Source organism: Alosa alosa, chromosome 17, assembly GCF_017589495.1.
Source record: "Alosa alosa isolate M-15738 ecotype Scorff River chromosome 17, AALO_Geno_1.1, whole genome shotgun sequence".
Taxonomy (NCBI): Eukaryota; Metazoa; Chordata; class Actinopteri; order Clupeiformes; family Clupeidae; genus Alosa; species Alosa alosa.
In genome coordinates, this window is record NC_063205.1 from 7,696,026 (window position 1) to 7,721,239 (window position 25,214).

General features: G+C 42.8%; 1 protein-coding gene across 1 annotated transcript; it reads left to right on the forward strand.

Moving 5' to 3' along the window:
- The first annotated feature begins 7,505 nt into the window (after window positions 1-7,505).
- On the forward strand, window positions 7,506-22,627 carry nudt4b (nudix (nucleoside diphosphate linked moiety X)-type motif 4b). Its single transcript, XM_048268043.1, has 5 exons — window positions 7,506-7,899; window positions 15,093-15,203; window positions 17,123-17,167; window positions 17,323-17,410; window positions 19,128-22,627. The coding sequence occupies exons 1-5, from the start codon at window positions 7,804-7,806 to the stop codon at window positions 19,334-19,336; spliced, it is 549 nt and encodes a 182-aa protein (XP_048124000.1). The 5' UTR covers window positions 7,506-7,803; the 3' UTR covers window positions 19,337-22,627.
- Window positions 22,628-25,214: the final 2,587 nt, after the last annotated feature.

The window sequence follows — 25,214 nt, forward strand, 5'->3', positions numbered from 1 at the left end:
CCTGTCCCTGACATGCATATGACTCAATGAGTCACCTCTTCTCCAGTGTGGGCCCTCCCTGTAAACAGAAGACAGACACAATGGCACTGTCACCTTATCTGGGCTCTCAACTACTCATTAACCACCAGGAAGAGGCGCTGAGGAAAGGTTGGTAATGTCATCAAAAAGGAGCAAGTGGAGTATGTGTAGTGTGTTATAGAGACAAAGTGCTATGTTGAATTGGTTACATGCTATAACTTCTTAAGGATGATACATGTAGCCAGGGATTATGGAGGATCCCAAGGATAATGTAGATGATAAAATGAATAGGAGCCTATTATTGACATTTTGAGTCAGTTTGTTATCTTAGACATGTGCTGTCATATTAGGTCATAGAAATGTAAACAATAATAACCCAGAGAGGTCGGCTCATTACACTACATTTACTGCCATAAAGACTCCCACAGCTCTAGTTGTTCCGGCCACCCCTCTCTGAGTTTGTGCTTACATGTCGTCATCAGATAATGACTTATTATGATAATGACTCATATTAAATTCAAGTGTGACTGGGAGTTGTGCTTCATCTCTTTGGGGCTGAATGACCCAGTCAGACAACACTCTGATTCTAGAGAGGTCTGCCCTGGTGCAGGATCATATGAATTTTACATTAGATCTTACTCAGAATGCCATCATACAGACAGTTTAAAGACACTCTTATCAGAGGGAAAAACTCAGGAGGTGTCTCCTTATTAGTTATATTTTAGTTAATAATTAGTTTATTTTGTATTATAGTCAGCATGTACGTGCACTTAAGTGTCCACAGTTTGAAATCAGAACATTCTTCCTTTAATGGTGAATAGAATGGTGGTAAAAGGAGACTCCTAGATAATGACAGGTCACATAAATCATTCAGACAGCAAAGCGCACTGCTTTCCAGTCTTACTTAACCAGCCTGTTCAGGGGGAGGGATGGCAGCGGTGGGATCTCTACATCTGAATATTTCATTTGCCGTGCAAGCGCAGGCTATGCAGTGCCTCTCCCTCTCCTTCCCCTCTATATATAACAGCAGGAGGAGGAGCGCCTCAGCCACCACTGGGCCCGTCTGGACTTATTCTACTGCTACACATTTATGGCAACACTGTTGTGTAGGTGTGAAGAGAGCGCAAAAGTGTCTGTATTCACAGGAATACCATGTTCTATACGGTGCATACGGGTGTGGTAGCCCACACAGTCAAAGTCTTCAGTTCACTCAGCTGATTGCAAGTCTAATCGGTATTCAGCACCAGGTGACGAATGGATTGTCATCAGTTGTTGCAATGCTCTGATTTCTCAATTATGTGAGAGTCTTTTGTTTACTTGAACATCAGTAGAGACAGTCTGTCGGGAGCGAGTGATTAACCTGTCAAAGCATGGTGTGTGATATGAGCTGCCAGAAACTGGTATCACTTATCACCATGCTGTTGATTGATTAATCACTGATCTAGACAGTGGGGAAAGATGTTTTCTACTGTGAACAATTAACCAGACTGAGAGATTAGTTAGTCACATCTAGAGTGAGTGTGGTAGTCCATTTGACAACCAATATAGGATTTAGGTATTTTGTGCCTGCACCTAGCTTGATCTTATAAGTGTCCCTCTAGTTTGGGAAGCCTTGGTAAATTTGGGTCAAGTCATTGCTCGAATATACAGGTCAAATATGTTCAATTTAAAAAGGATTCTTATGTTGTTGAATTTTCCCAAATTGCATAACTTTGTGTTTTAACATGAGCCATGCTCAGACAAGATATTTGATAACTTCAAAAATCACATGGACAGTCACATGCATGCGTTAAAATGTAGGACGCTGCCAAGACATATTAAATGTCAGAGATTAATTTTGCTAGGGTTTCATAACTGATTGCACTACAGGAAACAGATGAGTCCATTTTTTGTCTCTTTGTCAGAGAGAACAAGCTGAGTGCCGCACTCGCTCTGCCCATCGCTTTCACATGAGTGCAAGGCTGGAGGAATGCTTGCCCTCTCCGCACTGGCATCTCCCATCATAGAGGGCATGCTCTGATTTATGAATGAGGTGTTGCATAACTCAGAGTGCCCAGCAGAGGAAGAAATGAGATTGCTGCAGAAGACCTTTTTTTGGTGCCAGACCGACTAGTGCAGTGGCCAGGTCTCCCACTGACATGATTTCCTTACAGACATGTCTGTCTGATAAATGTGCACACTGATGTGTTGAAATGACTCTTAATCTGTATATTAAGTTGCGTCAGTGCTGTCATGAGGATGTGAGGGGAACTGAATTTCAGCTGCCCTTTAATACATCACAACTGTGCCAGTGCAATGCACTTCTGTATGACTGAACATGGTTAGATCTGGACTAAACTATTTGCACAGAACATAACTTATTCAGCAAACGCTGGGTGTCAAAGTATGTATATCTGCAGAGGCATTAGCCATGGGAAAGGTCCTGTTTTATTTAGCATAATTATTCAATCATTCCATCAGTCCGTTTTTAATGGTAGGCTTTTAGAAAGTATTGTTTACAGGTGGATTTCACATCTCCATAATGAGAGAGAGCATTAATGCTTCTCTTCTTTTTCCCCCTGCTGTCACAGCACCTGGAGGTCAGCTAGTTCTCGTGAATATCTTTAATCTCCATGGTGTAACCGATACTAAAGCTTTTTGTTTTGTTCTACTTTCCCACAATTTGCAAATTATACAGTCTCCCTGTAGCATGTTTATGTCTCCCATGGAGAGATTCACATGATTACATACTGTGCTGCCATGTTTGTAGTCAGTCTCAAGGAGACTGGTGCTCTGTTTGCTCGATTGGAGAACAGAGAGAGTTATTGTGTGCATCTGGGTCAGACTCCCTTTTTAAAAGAAAATAAGCTGTTTTTTTACTCTCCTTCATGAGAGGATAATTTCCCAGGTATATCAATTGACCGTAATGTTAGCGAAGTGGGTACATCTACAGAGATCCGATGTTGGGCATTTATTATGGAACTCTAAACTCAGCTGAAGGCAACACTAACTGCACCGAGCTGTATCCTGCACTGGCCATAAGTAAAATATAATTTATTTTTTATTTGTATGTATGTTCGTTCATTCAATAATTTGTTCAAAACTGAACGTCTGACTTTATGGGAGGAATATTGCAGGGATAGCACCTTGTCACATGTTGCAATGCTCTGCTTTGTTTTTGTGGAATAATAACAAGATGCTAACCAGTGATCTTGTTGCTGCATTAGTCCCTGGACAAACCACTGTGTTATTATGTGACTAAAAACATATTTAATTTGTGTCTTTCCCCATACAAAACAAAGGGCAATTATGTGAGGGCAACACCACATGATAGCAATGCTCCAGCCAGAAAAATTCAATGGCTCCAGATTCAGACAAACAAAATAGCTCACAGTCCTGCTGGAATATAATAATATTTCCAGTGACGGACATTCCATGACATAATGTTAGCTTTAATTTCCACCCTGAGAATGTGAGCAGTGTTGTTTGTTGCCAGGCCTTTATACCAAACCTCTGCACAGAGCAGACCCAAAGGAGAATCGTTGATAAGACTGCCTGTTTTCTGTTGTGTGGAGAGGTGCGTTACTGAGCCATGGTGACAGGAGACACCGAGGTGACAATGGGGAGGCAAGGGCAAGCGCGCCAATGCACGTCTCGTCTGTGAAGCCTATGAAAAGCAACTCTAGCAAAACCCTCCATTGTGCTTGAAGAAAGAGGGAAAGCTGTTCTCTTTCGCTGTTAAGCTTGAGCTGCATTGTTTAGGGAGTGTTTGATGTGATAAAGCATTAGTGTTGTCACTAATGCTTTACTAGCCTAGTTGTCACTTTCTTTGCCTTTTTGTCAATCACTGCAATATACAGCAGTCATATTACATATTTTGAAATCCAATGATGTTCAAAATAACAGCATGGAAAAGGACCTTTACAGGACCTTTCCTTTAAAGGACCTTTTCTTCTTTATTATTAAACAATACCATATTCTGTCCATCACATACACCTATAAATCAGTGTTCACAGTTTCAGGTACCGTTTGTAGTTCTCTTGCCAAAAGCTAGAAATATGCTTTTCTTCCCAGTGAATCTATTTTAGTGGTATGGCTGTGTGAGGAAACCTGGTTGCATTTTGCATGCCGGGGCAGCTGCTATATTCAACAGCGACAACAGGAGCACAAGATCCATCACAAGTCCCAAGCCCCGGCTGTCAGAATCCACCCAGCGACTGCCAGGGCCACTTTCAGAATGGCCGGACACTCCAGAGGGTTTCTGTGTTGCAGGGGAATTTCCTCCTTCGTCCAATCTGCGACGCCTGTTCTGGGCATGGCACTGTAGACAGCACTGATGCTCTTAAAACTGAGATCACAGAATGTTGGTAGGCGTGTGTGGAACCAGGTTGATTGGCAAGTGTTCGAGCAATCACATTAAGCTACAGCACTGATAAGCGTTTTAGTCTTTTGATGGAGCAGAGGACAGGAGAGACAATAGTTGACAGATGCTGGGATCTAACGCGCCCTCTTAATCACTTTACTTTTACCTACTTTACTAACCCCTTTAGTAGTCCAGGCAGGTACTCGCCAACTTCTAATGTCTTCCCTTCAGACAGTGTTTTTCTTTAAAACACACACACACACACACACACACACACACACACACATCATCTAAACATAACAGGCATTTCCGATAAGTATGGTTTGCCCTGATATTAGAGATATTAATAAACTTTATAAAACTATTCACTCATGCAATTACAATATGAATCAAGATTTTTTTATGTATAAACCAGACTGACTTCATCCAAAGTTGAGGACCTATGACTCTCAGTTTCTTTCAGTTGACCTTGCACTCACGTCATGGAGACAACTGTTGTGCAAAACACAGTTGATCACCTCTGATGCCTGTCTGGCGTAGCTAATGGTCCATGTGGAGTGATCGTATCATCTGTGAATGAGAGGAGTGAAAGAGCAGATTATCCGCGTTTGGATGCTACTCTCAGGCCTGTGTGAGGCAGATGTTACTGGTGACTATCTTTACAGCAGTGACGGATGTAGGCAGCGATTCAAATCGGTGCCCTTGATACCCTGGTCTCCTAAAGTCGCCTGAAATCAGAACCCCATTCCCTCTGGGCACAGACTCTTTACTAGTCAGCGTGATGAAGACATCCTGTCTATTTTGGGTGAGGTGACGGGCAAGTTGTCTTTATCTTGGATTAGAAGATGAAGATCTAGATCTTATTTTGGGCAACATTAATGGTGTCTTTGGGAAAGGTGTACAGGACTCCATGGTCTGTAAAATTCAGAAATTCAAAACTCACAGTTGAAAATTATGTTTTATTTATGACCTTTGTTATATGTTGAAGGGCATTGTGTCATTTAACACCTATACAGATTTATCATGTATACACGTGACTATATGTTTTACAGATATTGTCCATATGAGTTACTGTAGGATGGATCTTCACCTGATTATATGTGAGTATGTTATATGAATAATATAAGGGAGTATTGGAGGCTAAACATAACATTTGAAAATAGTGTTTGCATTATAGTTCATTTTTCTGTAAATCAAAGGAGTGTTTACTAACTGTGATTTGATCAACACTGCTTGGTTGTCATCATCACAAAGTTCAAAAGTCACACCATATCTGATTCTGAGGCTATTTGTTTGAATAGTTGTGGCAACTGTAATCAATGTCTGTGTAAGATCCATCGTCATGCACAGACCATTCTAGTAAAACATGACCAACCCCTTTAGCCTACTCGTAAATGTAACATTGCTGTAACAGTGGGGCTATCCATTATGACTGGGTCTCTATTTTTGTCACAGCAGAGTCAGGTCCTCAGAGTAATGAAATTTGGGGGCATGTTTTTTATACATCCAGAGTTCAGAATAGTTAAGCAGAAGGGTTCAGTGACTGAAGGAACCCCCATCCATCCATGTTGGATCTTTTGGGTGAAACTTTATTTAAAAAAAAAAAAAAAAAACCGTCATGGTTATGAAGCCATTATCTTAACACACTCACTCTCAGTTTTGATTCTTCAAGCATTATCTGTAACTGGTAGAGGTCAGTTTGCTTATGATTTGCCATAACAGGGATCAGTTGGCACTGAAAGGTTTTGAAAGGACATTAGGAAAAGTTATATTCCTATTACCAATGGATAAATGATTTTGTAAACCCAAACAATATAGGCTTCAATTAGTCAGCTGCTTGGGTCATAAAGTCAATAATTTCTGCTGCATTCCTGGCTGGTATTAAAGTTCATAATTGATTTTCACCCACTGGGTTTTTGAGGTCTGTCAGTCTTCTCTCAGAATATGGATGGCTGCTGGAACCCACAACCCACCCTAACTAACAATGGCAATATCATATATCTTCAAAGGACAAAACAATGTATATGAAGGATAGTTTATCCCTCCAGTTTCTTAGTTTAATGATTAACCTTTTTCTCCAGCTATGCATGTCTCCTAGCAACAAATATGGCTCCGAGGCGGTTAGATATTGCCTTAACTTCTAAGAAAGGTGTAAAGTAAACAAAGGGACATCATTTGTTTGTGCTTATGTAATACGGTAAAGATTAAAACATCTTCACTTCAGTTTATGTTTGAGAAATACAACCAATTACATAATTATTACTCTATGTTCAATTTATAATTCTACATTTAGACTATAGACTATATTATTTTTTTATTTGTAGGGTAATTTCTGCTGTAGGCTATCATTTTATTTGCCTATAGTTATTATTACTGTCTCTTCAAACAAAGAATATAATGCTATTAATGCTATGTTTTATAATGTATTATTATAAATATTATTAAAATACCATTACAGATTCTGTGATTTTGCCTTTATATTTCCTTTGTATTGATAGATTCCATAAATGTGCCTTTAAATTGCCATTATACTGAATGTTTTTTAAGGCATGAAGGCATTGCTATTTCATACAAAGCATGATGACTTGATTATCTGGGCATGTAGGCCTATGTTGTTTAATCCATGCCTGCCTGGAGATGACTTAGGAGTTGATGTAGTATAGAGGCTATGGTCACATAAATATAAATTTAGCTTAGTCTAGTCTTAAATAATTAGTTTATGAGTTGTATTGTTGTGTTTTGATCTCAATGAAGTTTCCCATGGTTTACCACACACCAATGTATATGACCAGGGGTTGTTCAGCTAACTGGTCCAAAGCTCTTCAATAGGCCTACAGTCACTGTGATTAGGCTAACTTTATGTAGCCTAACAGTTACATTACAGAGATGTGATAATAATGTAATATGCCTGTTACAACAACACATAACCTATTCAAAGTGATTAATGCTTATTTCATTCATATCCACACTGATAACATCTTGGGCTGAGACTTTTGGTTACAAATTGACTCAAGACCAACAACTTTTACAACAGAAGCATTAATCCAGATAACCAGGGTAGCCTACTGTTAGCCTCTAGTGTTGACATGCAGCAACTGCGCATTGGTGACGGGGGTGGGAGGGTATCCACTACACTTACAGCCTAGGCTATATACAGGACTGCCCCATAGCTGCCGAGTGCCGACCGTAAAGACTGGCGATGTGTCTCTCCGCGAGAAGAAGTGAATCAAGCATCTAATTTGATTGGAGTGAATGGGGAGACATAGAAACGACATCGCACTTTACAACTGCTTCATCTCTTCATTGGACTGTTTTCTGCTACAAATGCGGTTTCTTCCCTTCCCACTTAGACCTTAGTCTAGACTCGAGTGGTTAAACGTTCGGTGTTTCGCTACAGCCTCTCCTATTCACCGAGGTCGGTAAAGGTGGGAGCAGACTGCATCATGAAGTTCAAACCCAACCAGACCCGAACATACGACGGCGACGGCTTCAAGAAAAGGGCCGCATGCCTGTGTTTCAAAAACGAACGCGAGGACGAGGTATGGAGGACGAGATTTCTCAGTGACAGCTCGAAAGGGTTTTGCCCGTTCAGTTGATTTGATTCTGTACCCTCGTTCCAAGCGGAATGGTTTACTTAGGTTGACTTCCTCACCGACCTATTCGTAATGTTAACATACATTTACGAATATCACTCATTTGTATGGTTTACCATTATTCCCTTGCCACCATTCTAACAGTAGACTGTAGAATGATTACAAAATGTTTAATGCGTAAATGCCATATGAGACCAATGGTCACACTGCTGACCATATATCTTAGGTCAATTCTGTTGTCTTCATTTTCTGCTACTTCTGTTACTTCAATGCATTTTCCATTGCCAGGGGCCAGTCTTTTGTGTGCAGTGGTACACAGCGCCTCTGGCTATCCAGTTTGGGCTAGTTTGAAGCACAACGAAAGGGACGGGCGCGCTGTTGCATGTCAGCGTTGTGCATTGGACCGGAATATAACAGTCTATTATGTTGCAATCACTTATTCGTTTGCCTTTCTTTAAATGCCGATATATGGCATAGCCATCAAATCGGATTCTGTAATCACATGCATCCAAGCAGATGGTTCGAGCCTATTATCCGTCTCTTGACGCCGAAGTGGCCATGTTACTCGACAGGTTTCTGTAATCGGCTCAGCATCACCGTAGAGAGTAAAATTACGCGTATGCATTCCCTTTCACACGTTCACTGTGTTCGTTGGTTTTGTCAATAGTCACGATTTGCTGTGATAGTCCAAATGAACACAGCTGTCTTACTTTCCATCAAGTGTATAAAGGTTGACGCACCATGCTTCCTGGGATAGGATGACTGCTGCTTATATTGCCCGTGCAGTCCGTCGCTAAATTCAATGGTCCCCAAAGTTAAGTGTGAATTTTTTGTCGGTTCACGTTCAACTAGTTTAAGTAGAAAAACAAAGTCATCATGTTTCCAACCACACGTCAATTTTGGGCAGGGTAGCCTACATCAAAACCTGGCTACATTTATTGCAGCGCAAGCGTTGGCAGTGGCCGATTCGAAAACTGCATTATGTAAACTTATCGGTTTATGTAATAGCCCATAGCTTCCTGACAGGTAACGGAAATCTTACTTTAAAGTTGTTTATTAATATACAATGTGTGTGGTAGCATAGTCTACAATGACTCAGTAAACCTGCGAGAAAGTAAGCTAATGTGTAACATGAATGTTACTTGCGTCGTCATGCAAGTCTGAACCTGAAACCTAAGGCAACTCAGATTTGGGCTGTCTCAACAGTGAAACGAAGCATTTGTGTCATATAGCCCCGACGGTGACAGGTTCTGCGAATCCTTGCTCTGTGCTGTTGTTATGTAATATTTCACCCGCAGATGTGCATGCTTTCTTCGATAGCTACATAACTGCTTGGATGTCATAACACTCATGTGCTCAACATCCAAGGAAAAAGTCTCCGTCACCATTGTGATTAAAGGAAATCTTAAACAAATCTTGTATGGTTTATTGGACCATTTTGCCATGTATTTAGGCCGAATTGAGGCCACCTAGAACTACAGTGATGTTTGTTTTGGGGTAGGTCTACTTAGGATTGTGTTTCCAGATGTAGGCTATTGTTTTGCTGTTGTGCGGAAATTCAGGAAAATATGGCCACTGTATGAGATGAAGGCGCATTAATTGGACATAGTGGTGTCAGTTAGATATGGCTTCATGGAATGTCTGACTTCAACTCTGAATGGCTTTTAATTAACTTCCTTGTTGCTACATTTTCATTGCTTTGTGCCAGTCATTACAGTCTAACATCAACTGAACAACCAAGTCTTATTTGCTGACTTGGTGCAAATGGATACATTCTGAACCACTGTAATGAAGTTGTTTTGTATTGGAGTTGTTTTATTATTATTTTCAGTTGGCCCATCTGAGATGTGGGTGTCAGTATCTGCAGTGTGTCTTATCAAGGACTAGGTCAGCTTTCATCATATTTGTTAATTCATGCTCTGGACATACAGAGGGTCACTACAACAATAGAGTTCCTCCCCCTGCTGAATAACAGCCGGCAATGGTCAGAGTGTCAATCTTGTTAAATTCAGCAGATATGCACCTTCTCAGCACAACAAAATAGGAACAGATACCTCAGGCTTAAAAAGACAACATTGCTCTGAAGGGCCTGCACTTTCTAGTGGAGAAGTCAGATATTCAGATAAACATATGCAAGCCTGGGCTCACTTCATGTTTCTGAGCGCCAGGATTCATTAACCTGTCACTCTGTTTGCACCTCCTTGGCGACAGGGTTAGGGAGATGTTTTCCTTCAGCCGATTGTCAGACACAAGCAGGTGGTCTGAATCGGAGCTGGCGGTGGTGTCTAGGCATTGTTCAGCGGAGAAAGGATCTCCGACGCAGCTCAGCTCAGGGGGATCAGTGACAGCAATCAAGCTCAGGTGAGGTTAAACAGGAAATATACCCTCGTAAGGGTCAGGGTCAACTGACAACAGCACAAACTGGAGAATAGGTGCGAGTCACCAGGGATTGAGAGTGGAAACTAGAAGACCCTGTGCAGGATCAGAGGTTGATTCTAGGGGCTTTTGGCTGGTTTGGGACTGACCTTCATCTGCGGCGGCTTGATCAAACCAGATCCTGCTGCAAACAAGCTCTAGTCAGCGTGTCACAAGGTTTTATTGACTGTTTTGAAGTTGGAGGTCGTTTTTTTTTTTTTTGCAGGGCAGTGAGATTATCAAATACAATATGGGTCAGCTTATTGATTAGACCGAAGCTGAGGAGTTTGGCCAAGACAACCGGTATTTATGGGCCATTGTGCAGCTCACAGAAGATATGGTCTGATATTATGGGCAAATGGAAGCTAGAATCAATAAAACCCATCTTGGATTTCAACTCATAATCATCTATACCTGTGAACTTGCTAAGTGTTTCCAATGAGATTTTTCATTTGTGGCTTATTAACTGTGTCTCCAAAGTTGACAGATAATCGAATAAAAAATGCAACTAAACGTTACTCGTTTGTTTAGGTGCAATATGAAGCTACTGCACGGCACACATCACTGGCAACCATCAGGGTTTCACTCCATTTTACTTTGAAGGAATTCCTTAGAATTCCTTTCTCTGGGGTGTCTGGAGTCTACGGTAAAGACTTTCTCCTGGTGCATCCCAGGTGCTAATCTGATAAGTAATGCTAATGCTGTTGTGAATCTTCAGTGGTGGGGGCGTGACTCCCTGTCCTGCATTCAGACCTTTAGGTTGGGGGTGGGGGTGTGGAGGGGTGGGGTAACTGCGCACCCCGTTCGCTGTGACATTTAGGAGATGGGTTTATTTGACAGCCGTCGGCGTTCCCTCGTCATGTTTCCCTCTCAGGCACAGATTAGGTGTTTATTTCCTGCCTGGATTCCTGGCAGAGTTTTGGAAACAGAGGGGTGCCTTGGTGGGAGTTGCTCCATCCACAGACCCGCTGTTTTTTTCCATGCTTGTGTAGCCTGTATGCCGTAGGTTAGTGTGTGTGTCTGTCTGTGTGTGTGTGTGTGTTTGTGTGTGTGTGTGTGTGTGTGTGTGTGTGTGTGTGTGTGTGGGGGTTGTAAGAGAGGGTGTTTTCTCTCCTTTGCAATAAATGTGCAGGGAGTGGTTTCCGGAAAACAGGATTAGTTAACATAGAGCTATGGTGAAAGCTCTCGCCATGTAACACTGACATGCCATTCTTTGGAGCAAGGGTCTGACAATAATAAAGGCAGCTAGGGTAGGAAGTTATACATTCACCTTAGGAATCGTAACACAAAACATTTGTGTTCACTTCCTGTCGGTTCAAGCTCCAAATTGTCCAAGTACACGAAATTCAACTTCACACCCCTGTGTTGGCGAGGTATTGCGAGCTCTCGGCCTGGCGCTCGGCTTGGCACATTGCTGGGAGGCGCATCGTTGTCCATATTCAGCAGGAATATGCTAGACTGCGTTCCTGTCCTCCCCACTCTCTCCACCCCCTCTCCCCTTGGCCTTCTCGTCATGCCTCCTGCACCTTTCAGCTCTGGTCTCCCCCTCCACCCCCCTCAACCCACACACACACACACACACACACAGTCCTGCCTGCATTACATCACAGGCAATGCGCCCACCAGTTACTGCTGAGACGCCACAGTTTATGCAGGCGGAAAAAAGCCTTTTTACAGCCGGACTATTGATTAACCCTGACAGATAGACAAGTCTTTCTCTCTTCCTTTCTTTCTTTCTTTCTTTTTTTCTTTTTCTCTCTCATTTTCTCCTCCAAGCCTTCCTATTTCTTTATGTGTCCCTGTCTTTATGGTCGGTCAGAGTTTGTAACCAAGACATACGTAGACACGAGGGAATGTTGGACTAAGCACAGAGTGTAGAATAGGCTTATCATTATTTCCACATGCTTAGATAATACAGAATAACTGATACTAGCTGGATGTAGGTTATTGGTCGTTTTTCTGTTGTCATGGCACAGGTATGTGTCACAAAGACTATAATGTGACCCAGTCTTCTGTTGTACAGTATGCAGTGGGTAAACCTTTTGGATAGCATGAGGTCTGTTAGGATCATGACATAATAGTTTCCCCATTAATCAATTGTGAATGATAGGAGTTTGTCTGCGTTTTGTCAGGGTTGAATAGTGACATCGCAGGGTTAGAGTCAGGTCGCAAGTACTTGCCTCTGGGAGCTTTCCAGCAATCACTATTTTCAGCACTTTGCTTGGGTCATTTGAGGCAAATTTGTTTCAAATGTAATCGTTGTCAGGAAGCAAACCCTCATGCACTGTGTGAGGGGGGCAACCCAGGCCCTTGTCCCTAAAGTGTGATGACCGTGTCGTCTCGACACAACATGCACAGCAGAGTGCAAATATGAGGCTTGAAAACCCCCCTCATAAACCCATCTGTGCGTGTTCATTTGTGCCTTGTGAAAGCCTGCAAAGCTATCAGTTATAATATAAATGTCAGTGGTGTGTTCATTTGACCTGCGCATATAATGTAGGTGGGTGGGTCATATTGCCCCACGTTCCCCAACGCCCCTCCCCTATCGATTGATCCTGCATATCAGCCGGACTTCCCCCAGCGCCTGGACATACACAATTCGGATTCAGTAGGCCATAAGTCCTGGCTGGAATGCTAATGATGGCCATCAGGGCTGGTCATAAATAGGCTGCTGTCGGCTGTGGCTTTGGCCGGGGATTTTGTTTGTCTTTTCTTGAGGGCTGTTCCAGCTTGCCCTGCCATGTGCCGTTGATCCCCTCGGCCCGAACGTGCGCTGGACTGAAGTAGGCCAGGCACCTGCTTGGTTTGTGATGTTTTCTGGTCCCATAGGTATGTACCCGTACACAAAAATAACCTGCTGCTGTCGCTCCGTCTGCGCCAGGAAAAGCCAGGTGCCATGGGCCCCGAGCCGTGACCCGGAGCCCGAGGGGAGAGGGAGAGAAGGTGACACGTGCTCCCTCGGCGCGAGCGAGCGAGCGAGTGAGTGAGTGAGCGAGGGGTGGGGCGGCAGACGATCCAGCTTCTCCCGCATCAATCTCCACAATCCTGTTAGCGGCTGCCTTAAGAGGGCCGCATCAGCGGCGCCTCAAGGCCACCCCCCCTGCTGGCCGTGGGGCAGATTAGCCGTCTGATGGACGGAGGAGTGGGCCGCAGCTAAGCGCCCGTCACGCTCCCCACCTGCGGCCCGTGCTCCATCAGCCCTTTCACAGAAGGCACTGGATCCCGGGGCTCAGCGGGGTTTAGCGCTCAGGTGAAAGGCAGCAGAGATGGGCCTGGTGCCTCATGCCTGCACTGCCCTGACCTCTTTAGCTTTTAGCCACGATAAGGGACAGTAATGCAAAAAGGAAACGTATTGTTTTTCAGCCAGGTTTTGACTAAACCATATTTAATGTAGGCAGTAAGAGGTCATACTCTGCTTAAGATGTGTGAAATGTATGGATCTTGCCTATAGTCATTGAGTTTAGACAGTCACACATTATGTGAAAAGGTGTGTGTGTGTGTTTTGCAGGAGGAAAATGCAGCTGCAGTCTCATCTGATCTATGCGTCTGAGTGTGTGTCAGCTGCAGAGAGTGGCGTAATTTAAGATCAATTGCCTGTTCCAGCAGCATCTGCAGGATTTGGTCAGGGTTAGCATTAGCCACCTGTCCCAGGCCCCTGGCAACAGAGATATATATTAACACATCACAATCCACTCGTACGACCCATTTACAGACGTGTTATTACAATGTGTGATCTCCACTATTGGATACAACATTTCAACATTTTCAGGATCGTCACTCAGTAGATAGTAGATAGTAGCTAGAATGGGTATATCAAGATATACTAATAACAATTAGTTTGACACAAAATGTTGATTGGTATGCAGCCACCTCCCATAACCTGGCATGCCCAGGACTGAATTTGACCTCAGCCTCTGACCCCATGACCTTTAACACTTAAGGTTGGGGTGTTTATGATGATGTGAATGCGGGTGAAATTCCCCAAGTATGCGAAGGAGATACTGCACAAATAGTAATTAGTGTTAATTGCTAGTAATTAGCAATATTTCATATCTGACCCCATGTGACCTTGAGGTTTAAATCCCATAACCTTGAATATCAAATCAGTTCATCAATCCCTTATAGTGAGTTAGTATGCTAAGTTTTATGAATATCCCTTATAGTGAGTTATTATGCTAAGTTTTATGAATATCCCTTATAGTGAGTTAGTATGCTAAGTGTTATGAATACCCCTTATAGTGAGTTAGTATGCTAAGTTTTATGAATATCCCTCAGCCTACCTTGGGGACACCAGGTAAACACTTTGCCATAATGAATGGAACCTTGCACACATGGACGCTCGTCATGGGCAAACACACGCACAAACAACCGGAAAACGACCTGCCCACAGCAGATGGAGGCATAATTAGCACCTCTTACATTACTCCCATTCTGACATCTATTGACTACCTGGACACCACATCAGGAGCTCCCACACCCAGAAATACAGTACATGACTATCTTCATATGTTCCAGTTTATCCAGTGCCATGGTGTCATGGCAACTCATTGGTCATTATTAGATACATGGCGATGCGAACATTCAGGCCTAGTAGGAACTGGAGCAAATACCAGGCCACATAGATAAAACAAATTTCATCACGCTTGCTTGACCCTGCTCTCATTTCTGCCATCCGGAGGTTGACTCGTGTTGTTGTTGTTGTTGTTGTTGTCGTCTCCTGTCAGGTGTTGCTGGTGAGCAGCAGTCGGCACCCGGACCAGTGGATCGTCCCCGGGGGAGGGATGGAGCCGGAGGAGGAGCCCTGTGGGGCTGCCGTGCGGGAGGTGTTTGAGGAGGTCCGTGCCTGTCCCGATACACCCCACACTCACCCACACTTTGCTCTGCTCATACTCTTTACTGCTCATAAAGGCCTACGCAACAGAAGTGGCACACCGTAGGGTCTTAAATCATTTTAACATCTGAACGTATTATTGTTATACCAGTAAGGCTAAATCAATTGAATCATAGCACACCAATGGTGAATGTCATCATGAAATGGATCCACTCTCACACTGGTATATCTGCTTTATGTTTATTGCTGTTTGCTGGTGATCATGGTGATGTAAAGCCGTTTATACACACAGATCCACAGGGGGCAGGGTGTGTAATTGTTGCCCTTCTTAAGCATGGACTAGGTCACTTATCTTGACCTCCTAACTGCAAAGTGCTACTTTCAGTGCTGGCCAAATCTAAATCCAACACTCTCCCTGGCAAGCTCACGTGGTGACCGTCACACCTGTCCGCCCGATGGCTCTGTAATTCACAGTAACGTCATCGATCTGCCACGGAGCGGATGTGTGTGAACAGAGCACACACCTGTCTCAGCACTCGGCAGCACCCTCAAACTTAGCGCTGCAGCGACTATTCCCATAGCTTAGCTACCCTATGTAATTGAATGCATGCTGAATATTAGACGTCCATATGAAAGCCACAGTGTACATGACAGGATTGAGTGTTTGAATAATTTGACCAGTTTACCTTGTCAACAGCAGCGTCATGTTTCGTGTCATGGTCAGATCAGACTTATTCATGTGGAGTGGAATGTTAAGTACAGACCACTGTGTCCTGAGCGTCCCCTAGATGGAATAGAGGTTAAAGGGAAGTTGACCGAGGTCCCGGAGTGTACCATAACTCCAGCCCCTGAATGACCTTGTCACCACGCCAATGTCAGCAAGCTAATATTGGCCCTTGTGCTAGATTCCTGCACATTTACAGGCCTCCATGGCTGGCCCGGCCCTGCTTCCTTCTCTTTAGGTCCAGACTGCTGGAACAGGGGTTCTGTAACTCAACCTGGACACAGCCGACATATCTGAGGTCAGAGTTACGGGAGGGATGCGTTTGGGGACCACATACCCATCCTCACCTGTCAATGTGGGGGACATGACCCACTTTTGGTGCAATATTCTTCACACTCTCAACCAACTGTGACTTGATACTGAGATGGGAAAATTTAATTCGGCTTGAGTGTGTGGAATATATGGTGTACATATAATTCAGATGATTAGTTTAATGCTTAACACTCTAAAAAAGTTTTATAAAGATAAGAAAGAACCCTGAACATAGTTGAGTTCAGGTTTTACACCATTAAATTGGCTAGTAGCGCTGGCTGCAAACCTTTAATATTTGCCAAACAAATAATGCTAAAAAAAGGTTTGTATATAGTAAGTAGGGATTCTTATCATCACTGTAACATGATAGTAGAAACAGAGTTTGTTCAAGAGTGAGTTGCCGTGTGGGTGGAGAATACTGCATGCTAGCTATGGCCATGCAGCTCACAAACCTACACGTGAAAGCTGAGTCATTTCCTAAACTTGTTTCATCCTTAAACAGCCCCACATTTGTGCTTTGGCCCGTATGGTGGTTCAGGGAAGAAGCTGCTGGTCTTTTGAAGCCTAGTTTCTCAATTACAGTGACACTGACCACAAAATAGTGGTTTGGCACCACTCCTTCACACTTGTGAGAAATACCATTGGTTTGTAATTATATGGACATCTTGAAGTATTTGCATGTTGACATGATTTGGGAATTAATACGCATGTGGAGTGTTTTTTAGGATGGGATCTGAAGATTTAGAAAGTTTTATGGGAGGAACTGTAATGTTTGGACTGCATTGATGTGTGTTTTATGGCTTCATGTTTTACCACCACAATTCCTTTCCCTAGCTTGTGTGACAAACGTTTCGACTCAACTTATAAATGGCTTCTCTCGTCCACAGGCTGGAGTGAAAGGCAAGCTGGGTCGTTTGCTGGGAGTTTTCGAAGTAAGGTTTAATCTCATTTCACATGTTTATTGTGAGATGCTGTGTGTTTTTTACCGTCACACTTCTGCTTTTATATGCTTCTACTAACACCAGTGAATTCCTTATTCACAAATATGGAGCACAATTTTAACACCGTTTTTATTTGAATCTCAAAGCAGAACCAAGACCGTAAGAATCGGACTTACGTTTACGTCTTGACTGTGACTGAAACCCTGGAAGCCTGGGAGGATTCGGTTAACATTGGTAAGTTTATAGTTTATAAACATGATATCTATTTATTTTTCTTTATTAGCGATACACACACAGTGCTATGAATCAGGTCATGCCTTTCTGAGATTATGTGTTGCTACTCCACTCTACTATTTTCAGCAGATATCGCTTTAAGAGAGAGCACAAAGGTCACATGGCTCTTGGAGAGCTGCTAAGCCCAGTATATCCCTGTCTTTTCACAACACTTGAAACGAGTGTGCAGTATGCCAGCATTGGCTGGCCTTGACAGGGCATCTCACATGGGCAGCCTGGTCTCGCTCACCACATAAATCATGGGGTTTAATTGGGATTCGCTGCGTCATGGCGGGTATTAACGCAGGAAGCCACAGTATCTATAAAAGATCTGCCTTCTATATATTAAATATCACAGCTCACTGATATATATGTGGCACGTGGCACTGTTTGGATGCTTAACCAGGTGGAGACACCCGCAGAAGCATATTCTTTTTAATCGGATTTAGATTGACAGTGTGGGGATTAGGGTGGAGGTGTTAGAACTGGCTCAAGTTCTTGTGGCACAAGCACAGTATGAGAGAGTGGTTAAATATTCTATTGAATAATTATTGTTACTGGAACAAATGATCACGAACAAGCCTACCCGTGTGTCTGTTACTTCCTGAATGTTTATGCCTCATGTATTTGCACACTCAGTACACTGTGTTGTCATTGCCACTTCAGGAGATCTCAGTAGAGTACATTACCAAAACAGCTTCCAAAGGGTTCCATTACAGATCACGTACAGAGACCTTTTCTGTTCTTGTACATCGTCTCACTTAACACACCCTCGTTCAGCCAGACTCAAATGTACCACTCCTCAAATGGCAACAAGTTGTCTTGGATGCCAGGTGGTGCACCCAACTCAGGGAGCACAAAGATCTCCTGTTTTTCACTCTACTCTCACCTGCCCTGACCTGGAGGACCAGTGGCCAGATGTTAATAGCCTGTGGTCCACATGCTTGCCCATCTGACTGCCTGGCTGTGTTAACAGTAAGGGGTTAGTGGAGGCCTGGCTCACACTTGTCCCTTTTCCTCCTTTTGGGTCCTCCACAGTCTTGTGGGTATTAAATGTTCCCACGCAACATTGATATATCTGGAAGATCTAAATTCTTTCACAGGTGGGATTCGAGCTCACGCCTTGTTCTCACATGTTAGTTCTAATGGTTTGGCCTGTTCTTGGCATAGCTGTGGCAAGGCAGAACATTTGCTGAAACACAAGTACCCTGTCCTCTCTGTTTATCAACAAGTGTACCAGTAATCATAAACCAGCACTATTTGTAGACGGTCCCTTGCAGGGGCTCCCAGTCATCTTGCAGTGTGGTGTCAGTGTTGCACAGGCACTTGACTGGTCAGCGGCCTGCACTGAATGCTGAAATAGTTTTCTTTCCCATCACTGATATCAATACATCTGCACACGTACACATTTCCCTTTGCTAATCCATTTGAAATGATATTTCTTCTGACACATTCCCTTGCACTAGGTAACAGACTAAACTAAGCACACCCAACCTCTGCCATATCTTTTGCAGTGCATCGGATTGATTCAGCGGATTTCAATATTTCAAGCTCTTGCTGTCAGCTTTCATTTCTGTGTGATTTGTATATCCCGATTAAGGGACTCAATGTTGACTCCCCCTGTAGACTGGCAAGCAGGTTTACACGTCAGTCACATGCCCTCTGTCTCCCCCTGCAGGCCGGAAGAGGGAATGGTTCACAGTAGAGGAGGCCATCAAGGTGCTGCAGAGCCACAAACCCGTCCATGCCGAATACCTCCGGCGGTTACGCCTCAACTGCTCCTCCAATTCCAATGGCAACTCGCTTCTCAACCCAATCCCCATCAACGACATTGGGCCGCGCTTCAACAACCCCCAACCCTCTGTTCTGGGCACCTCCTGTAGATAGGACTGCAGAGGCACCCCCTCCCCTCCCCTACCCCCACCCCCACCTCCCCCAGCAGTCAGGATGCCATGAAGCCATGGTGCCACCTCTGTTTGGACCATCTTCTCAGAAACATATCTGTACAGTTCGGAGCTAATGCAAAAACCCCACCACCTGACACCACCTGACACCACCGACGATTGCATGAACCCGACAGTCACCCGCGGCGACGTGCCGCACTCACACCACTCCTCACCTCACCTGTGTCATCTCACGACGTCTGAACTGGATCCAAACCAAAGCCATAGGCGTGGCGCTGTGCTCAAGGTCAGGGGTTTGAAGAATGCCTTAAAATGAGTTCCCCCTTCGTGGTTGGTTTCAGGGGTCAGGGCTAAGTGTTCTTAATGATTGTTAGAGAAGAATGTTGAATTTATGGCCCAGTTTGGGGAAGAGAGTTTGAAGGGGACTTGCGGTTTTTGTGGGGAACAATCGTAGAGAATTTGACCGCAGCTGTGTCCAGAATTTTGCGCAGAATAAGACTTGGAAAGTCCTTCCCCCATTTGTCAGTGCATCGTTAAGGGGGAGCATGTGACGAGACCCTCCAGGTTGCACAAGGAGACGAGGTGAAGAGGTGGCTTGTGGAAGTTGGATGAGGTTCGACCCCTTGGACCTTTCCCAAGGGGCTTAGGTCATTGCCTTGGGAGTGATGAAAGATCTACCTCAGTGTGATGGATTCTGGGTAGGCTGGTTTCATCAGCCAACTCCATTTTGGACCCTGTTGCTGAGCTGAAAATAACTGAGGATGCAAGTGAGAACGTAGTTTGTTGTGTGTTGTGCTGCTCTACGATGTAAAAAAAAAATGTACCTAGTCTACTCTCAGGATCGTGCCCACTTAAGATGGAGGCATTCCCCAGTCACTCAGTCCTAGACCACCTTAAGTTCTTAAGTCCCTACCTTAAAAGAAATGATTCAGCATCAACTTCACAGAGACATAATGACCATCATTGTGACCTTAATAGTTAACAGTTGGTTGATAGAACATTTACATCATGGAAAGGATGTTCCATAATCCCAAACCACAACATTAATCACAAATCTAATTCATAGCTGACATTTTGGGGGACAAAACATCTGCTGTCACTGGAACCTAAGCACACTGATACACCCTGGCAGTGCAACACATAGGCTTACTCCAACCCAATCTAAAACTCCAACCACACTTTTTTGTGGGTCTTTGGAAACTCCATTGCCCATCTGGTAAACTGTCCATGCATAGCTATGCAGCGCTGCTTTTAGCTAATGTTCCATTTGCATATTTAGACCCAGTAGCCTGAGATAGCCTCAGGAGAGCCTGCCACTTTTTTTGGCTGACCAGTCCTTCCATCTCCTCCAAAACCATTCACTTAACATTTGGCAGCAAACACACTGTCCCTAAACACTCCCTTTTATCAGTGTCACAGCACGTTCCTCACTGTGCACAGAGGGAAATAAATAATTAACAAACCCTTTAGCGTCACTTAGCGGCTAGCCTTTGTGCACGTCCATTGACTGACCCTGGGAAAAATATGAAATAATAAGCACCATGGATTCATGTGTTTTTATCTGTTATTATGTTTAAACAAAAGTAACTCTCAAGGCATCCCTTTAACAGTTTGCCCATTTACTTGCTGAATTCCCGAGACTTAAGCAGTCTACGCTATTCCCCAATGCAGTCATTCAGTTCTCAGAATTTGAATTTGAATTGTTGAATGGGGAAGCGAGCTGACTCCCTTGCCTAAAAGAAAAGAAAAAAGATGTGAAGGACAGACTCAACAAATGTTATGTAAATATTCCAAAGGAAAGTTGAAGATAATGTGAGTGTGTTCTTTTTTGGAAATGCAAAGTGTATTAATCTTACTCTGCTGAATAACTTTTCTATTCTTTTTTTTCTAATGATGTAAAAAAAACTGACAGGAGAAGACTGTGATGAACTCTATTGTAAATGTGTGTATTTTCTCAAAGGTTAAATGTTATACCTTCGTCAGAGGGTATCTTAGCAACACCCCCCACCACCAACACCATCACAAACACTCAATGTAATGGTCCTTCAGAGTGCTCTTAAAGGGGAAGTGTTTGTCATTGTCTGGCCACAACATAGGAGGCCTTAAATGGATGAGAATGTAAAGGCTGTTGTACTGTATACTGTGGGGGAGGTTGTATTAGTTCAAAAGGAATGGAATTCCAGTAGGGGGCAGAAGTGTTCCTTTCTCCAGGACTAACTGTTGATTGTAAAGTGCTAGGTCCGAGGTGCCACATTGGGCCTCATGTTTGACCCTCAGAGATCTGTCCAACTGTTACACTACACTCCCCTCCGAGAAAACAGCCACTGTTGAGACAAGGCAACCAGTAGGCTACAAATTCACTGGGTCCTGTATGCGGGGATTGTTACCGTTAATTCCGACAGAATTATCAAGGAAATCATTGTGAGTTAGAGCTACAGATGATCAAACTTTTATATATATATATATATATATATGTAATTTATTTGTATGTGTAAATGAGTTTTTATCTGACATTAATGATTGCTCTAATGATGTCTGTTGAATGGAATTAGTGTTATGAAAACGATAAAGTTATTACGAAATGATCAAATTATTTGTATTTGTGCTCCATTGCAAGTTTGGATACTGCTAGTAAATGATAAATGTATTAATATGATGTCCTTTCACCGCTTTCCTTTCTGATTGGAAAACACAAACTTGTGCAGTTTTATCAGTCCAGTCTGTTTGGGTCGGGGTACTAAAGCAAGAGAGACTCCCAGTGCCAAGTTGTCAGATACATGATGGAGTAACATAGTCTGCAATATACCACCTCCCCTCTCTAATGCATTGCCTTCTCAGAATGTCTGCTGTGGGCCAGGAAATATGGTTCACAATATATTGCATTGCTGGTACTTGTAAATATAGTAATTTCTACTGCAGTAGATCAGCACCTTCAGATAGAGCTAATACCTGGAGACGAGTGTGTGTGTGTGTGTGTGTTTGTGTGATGGTCCTGGTTGCCACAGAGACAGGCGTGTGGGCGGTCGAATCAGGAGCCCTGTTGCTGATGTGAATGTCGTATGCCACTGATTAAACTGTGTGGGAGTGAATGTGGCTGCACTGTCCTGTCTATCAATGCAAAGTGGATGAATCTCCTGTGTCTTTTTTTCTCTCTGTCTCTCTGTCTAGTCAAATGCTAATAATATGTACAGTTGTCAAATCAGATCTGTTGATCAGTCCCTCAAAAAGACTATCATATTTTAAGTGAACTTTCATTAAAAAGGGAAATACTTGATGAACTGTATCTTGTCTTTGTCAATGACTCTCAGTTTCTGAATTTATAAGGGAAGTGGTTAACATTGTGTTGGACAGACAACTAATGTAGGATCCAAGTTCTGAAAAACCTGAACATATAATTTAAAAATGTAAAGATATAGACCTTTTGAGTTCTAGTAATGCAATTTGTACATTCATTATCCAAATGAAAGTTATATGTTGTCATGGTGACTGAACTAGAAATAGACTTATGTCCTCCTCTCATTACTTTCCTACCCAGCCATTGAAGGGTGCCAACCCAGACCTCCTAATACCGTCATTCCCAGTCTTGCCACAAGAGGACAGCATTCTGAGGTAAATGAACAATGATCAGTACAATGACAAGATCTCATGAAGATCACTCTGTCACAGTATACTGTACACTGCTCTTCAAATCTGTGGGGTCACTTAGAAACTATCCATTCCACTCCATATAGGCACAATACTAGCTTACTGCTCCTTTCCTACATTGGGGTTGGGTTTGGAGGTGCTTGGAGTCAGAGACACGGTCTCCAATAGAGCACCATCCACAAAGTGTGGCATGGTATTGCAAACTGGAGTGACAGCCTTCCTTATTCAAATTCCTTTTATCTAGTGCACTCTCTTCTCATTGGCCATTCCAAGATATGGCTTTTTCTTTACATCACTGGCTAGAATGCCAGCATCCTGAAGTCACGTCTTCTGTTGAAGTTTACACATGGTGTTTTGTGGGTACTATTTAGTAAACTGCCAGTTGAGGGCCTTTGAGGTGTCTGCTTTTCAAATGAGAGTCGAATGTATTGGTTGTCTTGCTCAGTTGTGCACTGGCACCTCCCTCTCCTCTTTCCATTCTGGTTCAGGCCAGTCTATGCTCTTCTGCGAAATGAGTAACACACAGCGTTGCATGAGATTTCTCACACGGAACAGTCTTCATTTCTCAGAATAAGAACAAATAGATACATTTAAGGAGTCTTTGTTTTTGGCCATTTTTGCCTTTAATCCAACCCACAATATGATTCTCCAGATACTCATCTCATGTAAAGAAGGCCAGTTAAATTGATTTGTTAATCAGTGCAGCAGCTTAGCTCAGCTAACATAATTGCAAACGGGGTTTCTAATGATCATAAACTCAGTTTATTGTGCCTCTAGAGCACAGGACAGGTGGTTGCTGATGATGGGCCTCTGTATGGTTAGATCCATTGCATTAACAATCAGCCATTTCATGCTCCAAAATTCATTTTCAATATTATTATCTACATTGTTTGTCTGATTGATTTGGTGTTATTAGTCCTTAAGCCAGACCCCCTCATTTGATTCACTCGATACCATTCAAGAGAAATAGTGTAGAGTGGGGGAAAACGCCCCTTGGGGTAAAACTCTTATATTACTAATCACTAGATGAAGTAAAATGTTGTTGTTTTTATTTCTATGCACTATGTTGACAATGGTGATGTACAAGTACCCACCATAAAATGGATGCATGCTCTGTACTTCAAGAAAACAAAAGAAAAATGGATTTTTAGGCAAATGTTCTAATTTTCAGCAGTCACTAAAACAAAGTTGGATATTGCCAATATATTGATCAAATATAGTAGCTTGTAATCAATTTATTGATTATATTTTATTGCTCCACAATAGATTTTGTTTACTTTAGTTGTTTACTTTTGGTTTTGCTATTAATGTATGAGGGGCATTGCTTTGACAGGGTGGGGTCATTTTACTCCACCCTTGGGGGCTAGTTTTTACCCACCGCTGGGGCAAAAACGCCCTTTTGCAAATTTTGTTGTTGGTAAGATACTAATTAACTGTTAACTCTGGACAATTTTCATATTTGGTTTATAATTCATGACATTGTCACTCAAAACTAGGATAGCAATTCTACATATATTTAGCTTTTTGTTTCACAGTAATATCACATATTCCTTAAGGGGGGCGTTTCCCCCCACTCTACCCTAAGTCTCATAATGATTATATGCCAGTTTTTGAAAATTAAGTCTATATTGTTTTGTTTTGCAACTGTTCTGAAATGTTATGTAGGCTATGAGTATGTAAATGAGTCATTATCTAATGAAATATGCAATAATTTGCATACATTTTAAGTCAGGTTCAAAATTCTTATTTTTGTTTTTCATTTTGGAAATGTGAAATATCATAACAGTGGGTGCTTTGAATTTGGGTATTTTAAATAGATCAAAATACTGCCAATAGCAATTAAAGAAAATTATCGCCAAATTCACAACTCTGAACCAGAAATCTCCACTTCAATTGTAGGCTACTTAGAAACACTAAAGTTTCCAGATATACTATATGCTGGAGGACTAGAGGAGGTTGTTCATATGATATGTGACCTATAGTATAGAAAATAATAAAAGTTTTAAAAAAGGTATAAAAGTTATGGAATATATGGTTTTCCTAGCCTAGAAATCTAGACACGCCCCTAGCGGCAGGGCTAGTCTAGCAACTCTCCGTTGGCTTGTGAGCTCCAGAAAATCAAAACTCAATCAGGCCAATGAAGTCGTGTATAGAGTCATTAGGTGGGCTTAACATAATGATTGATGGCAGAGTTGCAACGGTTTGGCTTGAATTCC